This window comes from Oncorhynchus gorbuscha, linkage group LG16 (assembly GCF_021184085.1).
Source record: "Oncorhynchus gorbuscha isolate QuinsamMale2020 ecotype Even-year linkage group LG16, OgorEven_v1.0, whole genome shotgun sequence".
Classification (NCBI taxonomy): Eukaryota; Metazoa; Chordata; class Actinopteri; order Salmoniformes; family Salmonidae; genus Oncorhynchus; species Oncorhynchus gorbuscha.
Genome location: NC_060188.1, coordinates 40,053,948 through 40,065,516, shown reverse-complemented (window position 1 = coordinate 40,065,516; position 11,569 = coordinate 40,053,948). Strand labels below are relative to the sequence as shown.

The following is an 11,569-nucleotide window of genomic DNA, read 5'->3' as shown; positions in this document are numbered from 1 at the left end:
GTGTGTGTGCGCGCGCGCGCGTTTCATAATTTGATTAATATGGTTTATTTTAGGGATATGAATGTGTTTTGAGCTCCACATAGCTGTTTGTTTTGATGTTCTGCATAAATCTGGTGCATCTGCATGTGTGCGTCAGTGCAAGCATACCTTATGCTGTGCTGTCGTCAGGTTCTTTACCCTCATGCTACGACAGTCACTATCTTATCAAACTATGTCACCAACCGAGCAGTACACAGAGTGTGAGGGGTTATGCGGTGTGGTTGTTATGATTAAATGAGAGCTGGGTGATATGCTGATTGTATGAGTAGTTTAGAGAGTGATGGGTCGGACAAGATCCGATCACAATGTTCCCTAAGAACACAATGAATAACTCCAGTCGGGGATCTAGAATCGTAAAATAAATTCTACCTGTCTGGTAGTCTGATCACTTTTCTGTAGTTGTCCTCATCTGTTTACAGTCAAGGTAACAAACCTTTTTGGACCATATCCAAATCCAGGGAGGGGAGGAGCAATGAGAGAGGTGCTATGATCTATCCTCTGCATCAGTGCCACACACACACACACACACACACACACACACACACAGCATCAATTCCACTCGCCACAGTGAAAGCCTTTAACAACACGAGACACCAGTCATGGCAGATGAAAGAGCAACAACATCAATGGAGCCACAACCTTAAGAAGCCTGTATGTAGAGCAAGATACGACACTTTTATTCAACAACAGGTCCCAGAACAACAAACCACAACATGTGATGATGTCACTTTAGCTTAGAGGTGTGAGCCAAGACGAGGAAGAGAGACAGATGGGGTCCTGCTAACCAACTAGGCATGCCTGTTCTTCCATCCCTTCATCATAAGGCCGGAGGGGGTAAAACAAGATGAAATGGATTCCAGAGGGAAGCAGCAAAGACATGCCCCTAGCCAAGACGGACGCAGTGGACCATGGCACTATCAGGGAAAAACAGAGCAGACTCGCCCTCCAAAACCATGACAGTGGTAAATAGGCTGAATAATGACTGTCAACCTCTAACCGCCTTGGGGAACAGTCTGACTGACAATGCATAAAACATGCGTAACACAAAATACACCTCCCGTTTCAACTTTTTTTCCCAGCCGGGAATAAACTGAAATATTTCACAGATTGCCTTTGCCAAAGGAGGGTGATTTCAATCTATACCGTGTAGAGCTGTCTACTTAGCTACAGAACTTGCTGACTGCCAGGCTCCGAATATCAGAACAGCCCTCCTCCTGCGTGTGCTGCTGGTGCCGCCCGGGAAGTGGATTCTTACGTAAGCCCCAGGTGACTGTTGTTACCCTGGATAGAGTCACCAAGGGGACTCACTGTGCCAACTTCCCAGATCCCCCTGCACCACACCTCCTTTCCTTCCTTTGTCTTACTCATAGCATAAAGTTGTGCTACTAGAAGCTGATTGACAGACATGCTCTGTAGGAGGGATGGTATGGCAGCTAAGAGGAAAACCTTCTTGGATTGCAGAAATGTCAATAAACCCAGTGGCATATTCCACTTAAAGCAATCCTTTAAACGGAATTTGAATACCAACAAGCAGGAGCAGTTGTAACATCACTGCATGGAACGTAAAAGCGTAGAGACAGCGTGTGTAAAATATAAAACATTTAACCTATCCACGCTGTGAAATGTATGAGAAGACTACAAAGGGAGGCTGTGCATGCATCTACAGTATCACTGCTGCTGTTGTTGTTTTTCCCTTCCCCTCCCTCTCATCATCTCATGGGCTCTGCAGTAGTTTGGATCCAGCAGTCCCGCACCCCAGGGGTCTCACCACAGACCAACAGCATCACCTGCACACCTGGTGCACCAAGCGGGACACCACACACACACACACACACACACCCTTCCGTTTCCATGCAAAGCCAAGGGGGCAGCAGAGCAGCAGCAGTAGTTCTGCAGCTCTGAGGCAACATTGCCATCTGCTGGTAGGTATATGTAAAGGGGGTTGGATGCAACTGCTGTTGACACGGATCACTAAAATGCGCTCGCTTGCATGGTCAATCCGACGTCTACATTGGTAGTGCAGCCATTTCTGGTCTAAAGGCCTCTGCAGTCAGGGCATTCATACCCTGTTGTCAAGTAAGTGAGTTTGTGTTTAAACAGGACCTCCCGCCCACCAAACATGTCAATGCAGAGCAATATGGAGCTCTCCGCATTGTTACAAAATTTGGGAGGTATATGGCGATTCATTTTGTCCTCTGCATGCCTATGGAGCCTCGAATCAAGCATAAAGACAATCAATCATTGTCTTTACAGGTGTCCGCATGCATAGGTTCGGTTTGTGGATAGTTTAACTCCGCAAGGCGAGGCAAACACCTGTGCTCGCATACTCCCTAAAGATGAAGAGGCGTAGACTTCGGCTACTGAACTTAGACTTGCCTTCGGAACAAATTGTGTGTGCACGACCACCAAAATGAACAAAAACATCACATTTCGTCATAACATATGCCTGAACAGTTTCGACCTGGGTGCATGCGTCAAGCATTGGGCGATACGGCAGGTTTTCCTGTCCATCTGGCTCAAACCAGATTGTTATTTGACTGAGAAACCTTTTCAATAATGAGGGTATGAGTCTAAATCACCACTGGAGTCTTATGAAATCATGATACGGTAATACCTAGGTTTGCAAATGAAGAGTATATTACTGGAAACTTTGTTTACCAGTAACTACCAGAGGTTTTGTAACTTTAATGTTTTTTGGAGAATTTTACCATAAACATTTTTTTTTTAAAGTTTTGTCACATTCACTGAATAGGTGCAGTGAAAAGTGTTGTATTACAGGGTCAGCCCTGGAGCATATTAGGGTCAAGGGCAGAGATTTTTCACCTTGTCAGCTGGGGGTATTCGAACCAGGGACCTTTCGGTTACTGCCCCAACACTTTTGGATACTTCAGATTAACCCAGGTGTCTTATTATCTATGGCCCTCTGTGTGGCCTTATATGTCAAATATAGAAAATAATAAGAGAGAAAATAGAATGAGAAATCTGTAACACATCCTTAAATATAAACCATTAACTGAGTGAAAACCATTGGTGTGTGTATATAATTTGTTTCCTTTTTATAATTGTTTATTTTATCATGTCAATATGTCTTTGTTGTAAATATTTTGACACCAAACTGGTGGCAGTTGTGAAAAAAATGCAATAGTTGCAGAGTTAATTGGCGATGCCATTTTTTTATTAGATGCTTTTTTCATTAATTCGGCTATTTTCTATTGAAGCATATGATCTCTCCACAAGAAACTCATGGACAACATGGACACATAAAAAGTAATACTATATATGAACACATAGTTGTTCAAGTTTACAGTACCAGTCAAAAGTTTGGACACACCTACTCATTCCAAGGTTTTTCTTATTTTTACTATTTTCTACATTGTACAATAATCGTGAAGATATCAAAATGTGGTATTTTACCAAATATTCTGTATACCACCCCTACCTTGTCACAAAACGCGATTGGCTGAAATGCATTAAGGAAAGAAATGCCACAAGAACTTTTAACAAGGCACACCTGTTAATTGCAATGCATTCCAGGTGACTGCCTCAAGAAGCTGGTTGAGAGAATGCCAAGAGTGTGCAAATCTGTCATCAAGGCAAAGGGTGGCTCCTTGGAAGAATCTCATATAATTCACTTTTTTGGTTAATACATGATTTCATGTGTTATTTCATAGTTTTGATGTCTTCATTATTATTCTACAATGTAGAAAATAGTAAAAACATTTTTTTTTTACCTTTAATGAGTAGGTGTCCCCAAACTTTTGACTGGTATTGTATATTACCAACATTACCATAGATTAACGAAGATGGTAACTTTGGTAAAATACCAGTAGCTCTGCAACCCTAGCATTCCCATGCTACTATCACCATGTTCCCAGCTAGCCATCCTCTTCACAGGCTGTCGTAAAGACAGCTGTTCTAATCCAGGGAGATTAAATGGCAAGGATTATTTTGATACTTACACTTCCTTTTATGAAATCATTGTAGTAGACTTTTAAAATGAGTTCCATATTCGACATATAATGCTGTAGGAAGCAATAAACAGTCGATGTACATCAGACCAAAGGAACTTGGGTTTGGCTGGTGTAGGCCTTCATTGTAAATAAGAATTTGTTCTTAACTGACTTAACTAGTTAAATAAAAGGTCAAATTTAAAAAAAACATCAATAACATTTCACAAATTGCATACTCAGCCTTTAGATACATCCCAGCTTTGTAAATGAATACTATTTTCCTATCCTGGTGCTGACTAGCAAGAGGTTTAGAGAGGAACGTACAAAATTAGATTAACGTGATTGTCAGCCGCAGGGTATTGTCATAGATAAAATGAGAAAATAAAACAAATATGCAAATAGGTTTATTATTATTTCATGGCGTACATGGATTGTTTCATAAACTTGGCTGTGAACTTAATTTACAAACATCTAGAACCCTTGTCTGGTAAAGTAGCTCTGATGTTACAGATACTAAATGGGCTAAAACACTAAACCTACTGCAAGTCCCCACTCGCAAATAAAGAAAAGTATCACTAACCAAATGAATCTTGACTCAACCAAACTCACCATTCATTTCACATATACAGACTTGTCTTTAACAGGAAAGTCTTCAGAAACCTTGGATAATGAGAGCTCATAAGAAACCAAATGGGCACCTGTGGTATGATGACCCTCAGACACCTGCAATAATTAACATAAACATCTGTGACATAGTAATATGCAGACACGTGATGTACAAAGGAAGTGACATGAGCCTATGAAGGTTCTATACACAGCCAAGGTTGTTAGATACCAAGGGTAGGTCATGAATATTCTAATATCCCATAACATACATGAATGCGATGTTGTCCTAACCTGGATTAATGAACCTAGTCCACAGCCATGTTGTCAGGAGCACTCCAGTGCAGTGGACACCTGGTAGGTCTGGCTCTTCATCCTCCTCTTCATCTCTCGGATCATCTGACAGACAGCCAGGGGGTAGCAGCAGTACACCGTGGTCCAGTCCTCACAGACACTGCCCTACACACACACACACACACACACACACAGGGCCTGGTCACATTTGGTCTCCGGTGAAAGGGTGCTTAGCTATCTTAAGCCTGGCTGCAGAACAAATGTGGTGGCATAGTATTTTCAAATCAAATCATAAACGAATTGCCAACCGCATGCCATACAAAATAAATAAAGTGATCCACTGATAGTAGAGAGAGCGAAAGTAAATGTGAGTGAAACATTTCATTGTACACTAGCACAAAGTCCAACCTAAATATCTTGAAATAAAGACAGTGATACTGAATTGTTCTTTCTGTGAGTGAACACTGCTTTTGTGCCCATGACACCACCCACGGGGCACACACTGATTGAATCAACGTCGTTTCCACATAATTTCAATGATATTACAGTACCAGTCAAACGTTTGAACACACCTACTCATTCAAGGGTTTTTCTTTATTTTTATTATTTTCAACATTGTAGAATAATAGCGAAGACGTCAAAACTATGGAATCATGTAGTAACCAAAAAAGTGTTAAACATCTAAAAAATATATTTTATATTTGAGATTCTTCATACTAGCCACCCATAGCCTTGTTGACAGCTTTGCACACTCATGGCATTCTTTCAACCAGCTTCATGAGGTTGTCACCTGGAATGCATTTCAATTAACAGGTGTGCCTTGTCAAAAGTTAATTTGTGGAATTTCTTTCCTTCTTAATGCGTTTGAGCCAATCAGTTGTGTTGTGACAAGGTAGGGGTGGTATACAGAAGATGGTCTTTTACCAAATAGGGCTAAGTCCATATTATGGCAAGAACAGCTCAAATAAGGAAAGAGAAACAATAGTCCATCATTACTTAAAAACATAAAGGTCAGGCAATCTGAAATATTTCAAGAACTTTGAACGTTTTTTCAAATGCAGTCGCAAAAAAAAAAATCAAGCTTTATGATGACTGGCTCTCATAAGGATGCCACAGGAAAGGACGACCTAGAGTTACCTCTGCTGCAGAAGATACGTTCATTAGAATTAACTGCCCATCAAATTGCAGCCCAAATAAACGCTTCACAGAGTTTGAGTAACAGACAAATATGAACATCAACTGATCAGAGGAGACTAAAATCAGGCATTCATGGTCAAATTGCTGTAAAGAAACCACTACTAAAGGACACCAATAAGAAGAAGAGACCTACTTGGTCCAAGAAAAACGAACAATGGACATTAGACCGGTGAAAATCTGTCCTTTGGTCTGATGAGTCCAAATCGGAGATTTTTGGTCTTTGTGAGATGCAGAGTAGGTGAACGGATGATCTCCCCATGTGTGATTCCCACCATGAAGCATGGAGGTGTGATGGCGTGGGTATGCTTTGCTGGTGACACTGTCTGTGATTTATTTAGAATTCAAGGCACACTTAACCAGCATGGCTACCACAGCATTCTGCATTGTTTAACACTTTTTTGGTTACTACATGATTCCATATGTGTTATTTCATAGTTTTGATGTCTTCACTATTATTCTACAATATAGAAAACCCCTTGAATGAGTAGGAGTGTCCAAACTTTGGACTGATTGATGAACATCGAGGCATTCAGTGATGCCTTCGTAACCCTTTCCAGCTTTTTGCAAGTCAACAATCTTGGGCCTTCTGATATCTTATTTGTTCGAGGCATGGTTCACATCAGGCAATGCTTCTTGTGAATAGAAAACTCAAATTTTGTGAATATTTTTTATGGGGAAGGGCACCTCTAAAAAATATCTCCAATCTCGTCTCAATGATTTTACTCCAGGTCAGCTGACTCCGATTAGCTTTTCGTGAAGACATTTGTGTAGGGGTTCACATACTTTTTCAAACCTACACTGTGAATGTTTAAATTATGTATTCTACATAGACAAGAAAAATACAATACTTTGTGTGTTATTAGTTTAAGCAGACTGTGTTTGTCTGTTGTTGTGACCTATATGAGTTGTTGTGACTTAGATCAGATGAAATTTTATGACCAATTCACACAGAAATGTAGATAATTCCAAAGGGTTCACATACTTTTTCTTGCCACTGTATATTTATTTTTCAAATTTGACCCCTTTAGTTTTGGCACATTCTACAGTATCTCCTATTCATTTTCACTGTCCGGTACTGGGTTACAGTCAGAAGAGTCTTGCGAAACAGCCGCCATATCCGTGTTCCTGAGAGTCTTAGTTTGATGGTGGGGTCCAAATCGTTTCTGGCTCAAACCGTTCGAACTTCAGATGTTTTTGTGAGAAGTAACCTTTCTGCATCCTCTCATGTCTGACAAACACCGATTTTGGGAAAGGCCTGTCTACCGCTAGGGCGAATGGCCAACACCAGCGGATTCAGTGGATTGAGACGGAGCCCATGCAAAGAAACAGGAAGTCTCTAGCGTCAACACACTCAAGGTCATACTCAAACGTTTGCTTACACCCGGGGTCCATACTTATGAACATTACAAAAAGTTTACATTTAAATAAACATTCTGCCAATTAAAGTAGAATGTGATAAAACACTGCATGTTATCTGTTCCCATTAGATTACATGGCACATTTAGCCCTATGCTAACCTGACCTCCTGGCAGTGATTATGTACAATTCTGCATCAGCCTATCAAAGACAGACTTTAAATCCACCAACTAATGGTATTTTGAGAGTTTGGGACAATAAGGTTCTATCTGCAAAAAGATGATTCTGTGATAATTGGCTTTAAAGTTCCCAAACCCTTATTGGTTTAAATGCTGCAATTTTTATCTTGAACTTAACATGAATTTGGGTATTTAGAGTACTATATAGGTAGAGGACATTGGACAGAACAAGGCTGTCAATAACAACACTTTGACAAAGATGCAGATACAATCTTATAGCCCCAAGCTATCCATTTCTGAAAATAGGTCAACTTGGCCATAAGAGGGATATTTTAAGGTATTCTTTTGTTCCACTTGGCCAATCACAATTGTAGTGTGACAATATCTCATGGTGCATCCTTGACTAGGCTACGAGCTACTAATGTTCAAGAGGCAGGTTTTTGCACATATGACAAAATCCCACGTTTTTACTTATCCGTTTCAAAACACATCCATGTGCTTTTTTGGGAAAAAGATCAAATGAGATCTATACAACATTGAAGTGTATCCTACATTGTAAAAAAGGTGGAAGAGCCTTATGGTCAAGGGCAAATAGCTGTCAAGTAGCTCCATTACAACCACTGCCAGGTGGCATACAGTACACCACTAAACAGGTCAATTGTTATTCAATTGGATACATTAACTGTGGGTTTGAGGTCCTCAACGCTCGATTTAAATTACGCATATGTGACGAAGTGGATGATTCTAATAATGTATATAAAACATTGTACACGTAGGTGTAGCTTGCACATCTATGCAATATACAGTGTAAAAAAATATTAGGTACACCTGCTCTTTCCATGACAGGCTGGCCAGGTGAATCGAGGTGAACGCCATGATCCCTTATTGAGGTCACTTGGTAAATCCACTTCAATCAGTGTAGCTGAAGGGGTGGAGACATGTTTAAGAAGGACTTTAAACCTTGAGACATGGATTGTGTATGTGTGCCATTCAGAGGGTGAATAGGCAAGACAAAAGATGTAAGTGTCTTTGAATGGGGTATGGTAGTACAGTAGGTGCCCGGCTCACCGGTTTGAGTGTGTCAAGAACTGCAAGGCTGCTGGGTTGTTCACACTCAACAGTTTCCCATGTGTGCTTCAAGAATGATCCACCACCCAAAGGACATTCAGCCAACTTGCATCAAGAATGATCCACCACCCAAAGGACATTCAGCCAACTGGCATCAAGAATGATCCACCACCCAAAGGACATTCAGCCAACTGAGGTGAAAAGGGTTGCAATTCAATATTACAAAGGTGTTCCTAATGTTTTGTACACTCAGTGTTTGTAGGCCTAATAAACTTGATTATTAGCAGTGCTTGTCTACAAGGCTATAGAAAGATGCAGTTCCTCATTACATGTATTCTTAATCTTCATTTTCAATGTGTTGGCTGCACTTCCCGTCACTACACACTAAATGTAATTCTACATTTCAAAGGAAAAAAAACAATACCTCACCTGGGATTCAAACTTGTAGCAAACTGCAAAAACTACCAGGAGCCAGGCTCACTACACTGAGTCATTCCTCCAGTTGAAATTTAGTACGTGTTTTAGTACCTTCGATTAGCAGATGGTGTCGTTTGATATCTGTCAAGGACGCTCTCATGGAAGTGTTCGATCACATCCAACTACATCAACATTTGTAATTGGCTGATGCTTAATTTTCTACAGGAAATAATGACTGCCGGCTGGTGAAGTTCGTATCGGACTAAATATCTCAGTTAATCTTTTGGGAACAGCTAACATGTAGTGTTTTATCAAGTGCAACTATGTCAATGATTTTAATTGGCTGGTATGCATTTGGAGAAACATTTTAAACTTAAACTTTTTCGAAAAGCTTGCAAGTATGGACCCACAGTGTTATGTTTAATCAAACGTGATGACATCACCAATTTCCACACGGACATCGACCTCAATAACACCCAATAAACATCTTCACTATTGCGTAACAATCCTCACCCGTATCTTGTATCTCTCCCTGATGCCCACCCGCATGGCAAACGTGGAGCCAGGAAGCAGGGGCAAACACAGACACTCCCCATAGTGGTGGGCCAGACTCAGGTCCAGGCAGCAGGGCACAAAGGCCCCTAAGAGACCTGCATGGGCAGAAAGAGAGAAATACAGGACTTAGTTTAGTTCTCCGCAATACAGTAGTAGTCGGTTAGACAACTTTAATTTAAATACATGTTTAGCAACCCTACAGAGTGTTGATAGATTTGATGTGGTATCATGCAAGAGAATTGTCATCTCCATGATAAATCCTCCATAAAAAACACGGAGTTTCCTTAATTAACAAAGGTAGAACATAACAGGGAGTAGGTCTATGTAAGACAGCAGTATAGCCATCCACCATTTGACCCGTTGAGTTACCCAAACTGGTAACTTTGACTTTCACACTTAGCCCGAGTGTGTGTACAACAACCAAAGATAAGCCCAGGGCTGTGTCTGCCTCACATGTAGTCTTGTCTCCACACACGTTGAACAGGCTGCTGTTCCAGTCCCCTCCAGTCTGAGTGATCGTGGTCACTGTCGTCTTGGTTACCCCCAAGCCAGGCTGCGTGAGAACGGGAAGTTCCATTGCAGCAGCAGCACTCTGTGGGTTCCAACCTGCACTTCCTGTTCCTATGTCCCAGCCCCCGGCTTCCTCCCCATAACCTGGGGCCTGCTGCAATGCTGCTTTAGTGACTGGTGCACAACTGAGATAAACAAGACAAACAAACGGCAGTGGCATTTAAAGTATAGAAATTAATGTAGGATTAGCAGTACTGCAATGTGGCTCGAATAGGGGTTAAAAATAAACATAACACCTCAAAAAGGGCTTAAGAACATGTCGGAATGACATATCAGTAGAGATTACCATTGTTGGGTGTGATAAGGGACTAACACTTACTGGTCTGTGGTGGCTGTGACTATGGCTGTGGTATCCTCCATGCTGACTGCTCCCTGCCAGGGAAGGAGGGAGGGGGAGACTGGGTGAGCTTCCCACTAATATGGGGTGTGCTCTTCCAGATAGGGCTGGAGCGCAGCAGCCCTGCCAGTGGCTGCTCTGGGAAGATAACACATTTTGGTCCTCCTTTTCTAGGGGCTCGTAACGCCCTCTTAATACAGTGCAAATGGCACACCACCAGTGTAGGGGCCAGGGCCAGGCCAGAGCTAGCCAGCCAGTTAGAGAGCCTGCGGATGAGAAGGTTCATACCCCCAACACAGAGAGCTCTTCCCAAGATAAAGAATACTCACCCAGGCATTGACAGCAGTGCCTAAAAGAAAACCATTGTAAAAGAAAACACACGACTTACCTTAATCATAGACACCAGCTACGTGCTACTAGAGAGCTGTAGTAACGGCAAATGACTCACTCACAACCAAAGACGCACACTAAGCGAGCGCCTGCATGTACTCTTGTGGTTGCTGCCTTAAAGCATTTCCTCTTAATGAGCGCACATCGTCCTGATCACATCTGCTTTTCTTGGTGCCGTCGTTGACAGTAATAACAGTATGACAGTAATGGGCTGGGGAGGCTCGTGGTCAAATAAGAAACATCTCACCATGATTCTCTGAACAGCTGAGAACATTTCCTGTTGAAAGCAAAAAAGCATTATGTTTCTATAAACACACACTACAAAGTAGGAGACAGAGGTAGACCGTTTCAACTACATGACTGATTTCCAAAGGGGATCTAATTAGCTGTGCTCACACTGCCAGTAGATTGACTTCAGTCCATTAGATGTTTTTCCATTTCATTCATTGTTGTGTTTTCTAGGTTGGTCATGTGAGCATCCCACCCAACTGGCAACCTAGAGCAGGGTTTCCCAAACTCGTTGCATGTTGTGGTTTTTGGAATTGGATAATTGAATCAGCTGTGTAGTGCTAGGGCAAAAAACGTGCACCTAGGGGAGTGGGGGCAGGACCAAG

General features: G+C 41.7%; 1 protein-coding gene across 1 annotated transcript; it reads right to left on the bottom strand.

Annotated features, from left to right (window-relative positions):
• Positions 1-4,377: 4,377 nt before the first annotated feature.
• LOC124000320 (PLAC8-like protein 1) lies at positions 4,378-11,063 on the bottom strand. The gene is made up of 6 exons (XM_046306594.1): positions 10,954-11,063; positions 10,548-10,600; positions 10,112-10,353; positions 9,617-9,753; positions 4,887-5,051; positions 4,378-4,712 (listed from the first exon to the last, which is right to left on the bottom strand). The coding sequence occupies exons 1-5, from the start codon at positions 10,960-10,962 to the stop codon at positions 4,920-4,922; spliced, it is 573 nt and encodes a 190-aa protein (XP_046162550.1). The 5' UTR covers positions 10,963-11,063; the 3' UTR covers positions 4,378-4,712; positions 4,887-4,919.
• Positions 11,064-11,569: the final 506 nt, after the last annotated feature.

Bases quoted from the DNA above. Each gene is read 5' to 3' on its own strand.
- LOC124000320 (XM_046306594.1), bottom strand. The intron at 9,754-10,111 runs GTGAGGCAGACA...CTGCCCATGCAG, and splicing joins GTGTGGAGACAAGACTACAT to GTCTCTTAGGGGCCTTTGTG. The intron at 5,052-9,616 runs GTGAGGATTGTT...GTGTGTGTGTAG, and splicing joins GGGAGAGATACAAGATACGG to GGCAGTGTCTGTGAGGACTG.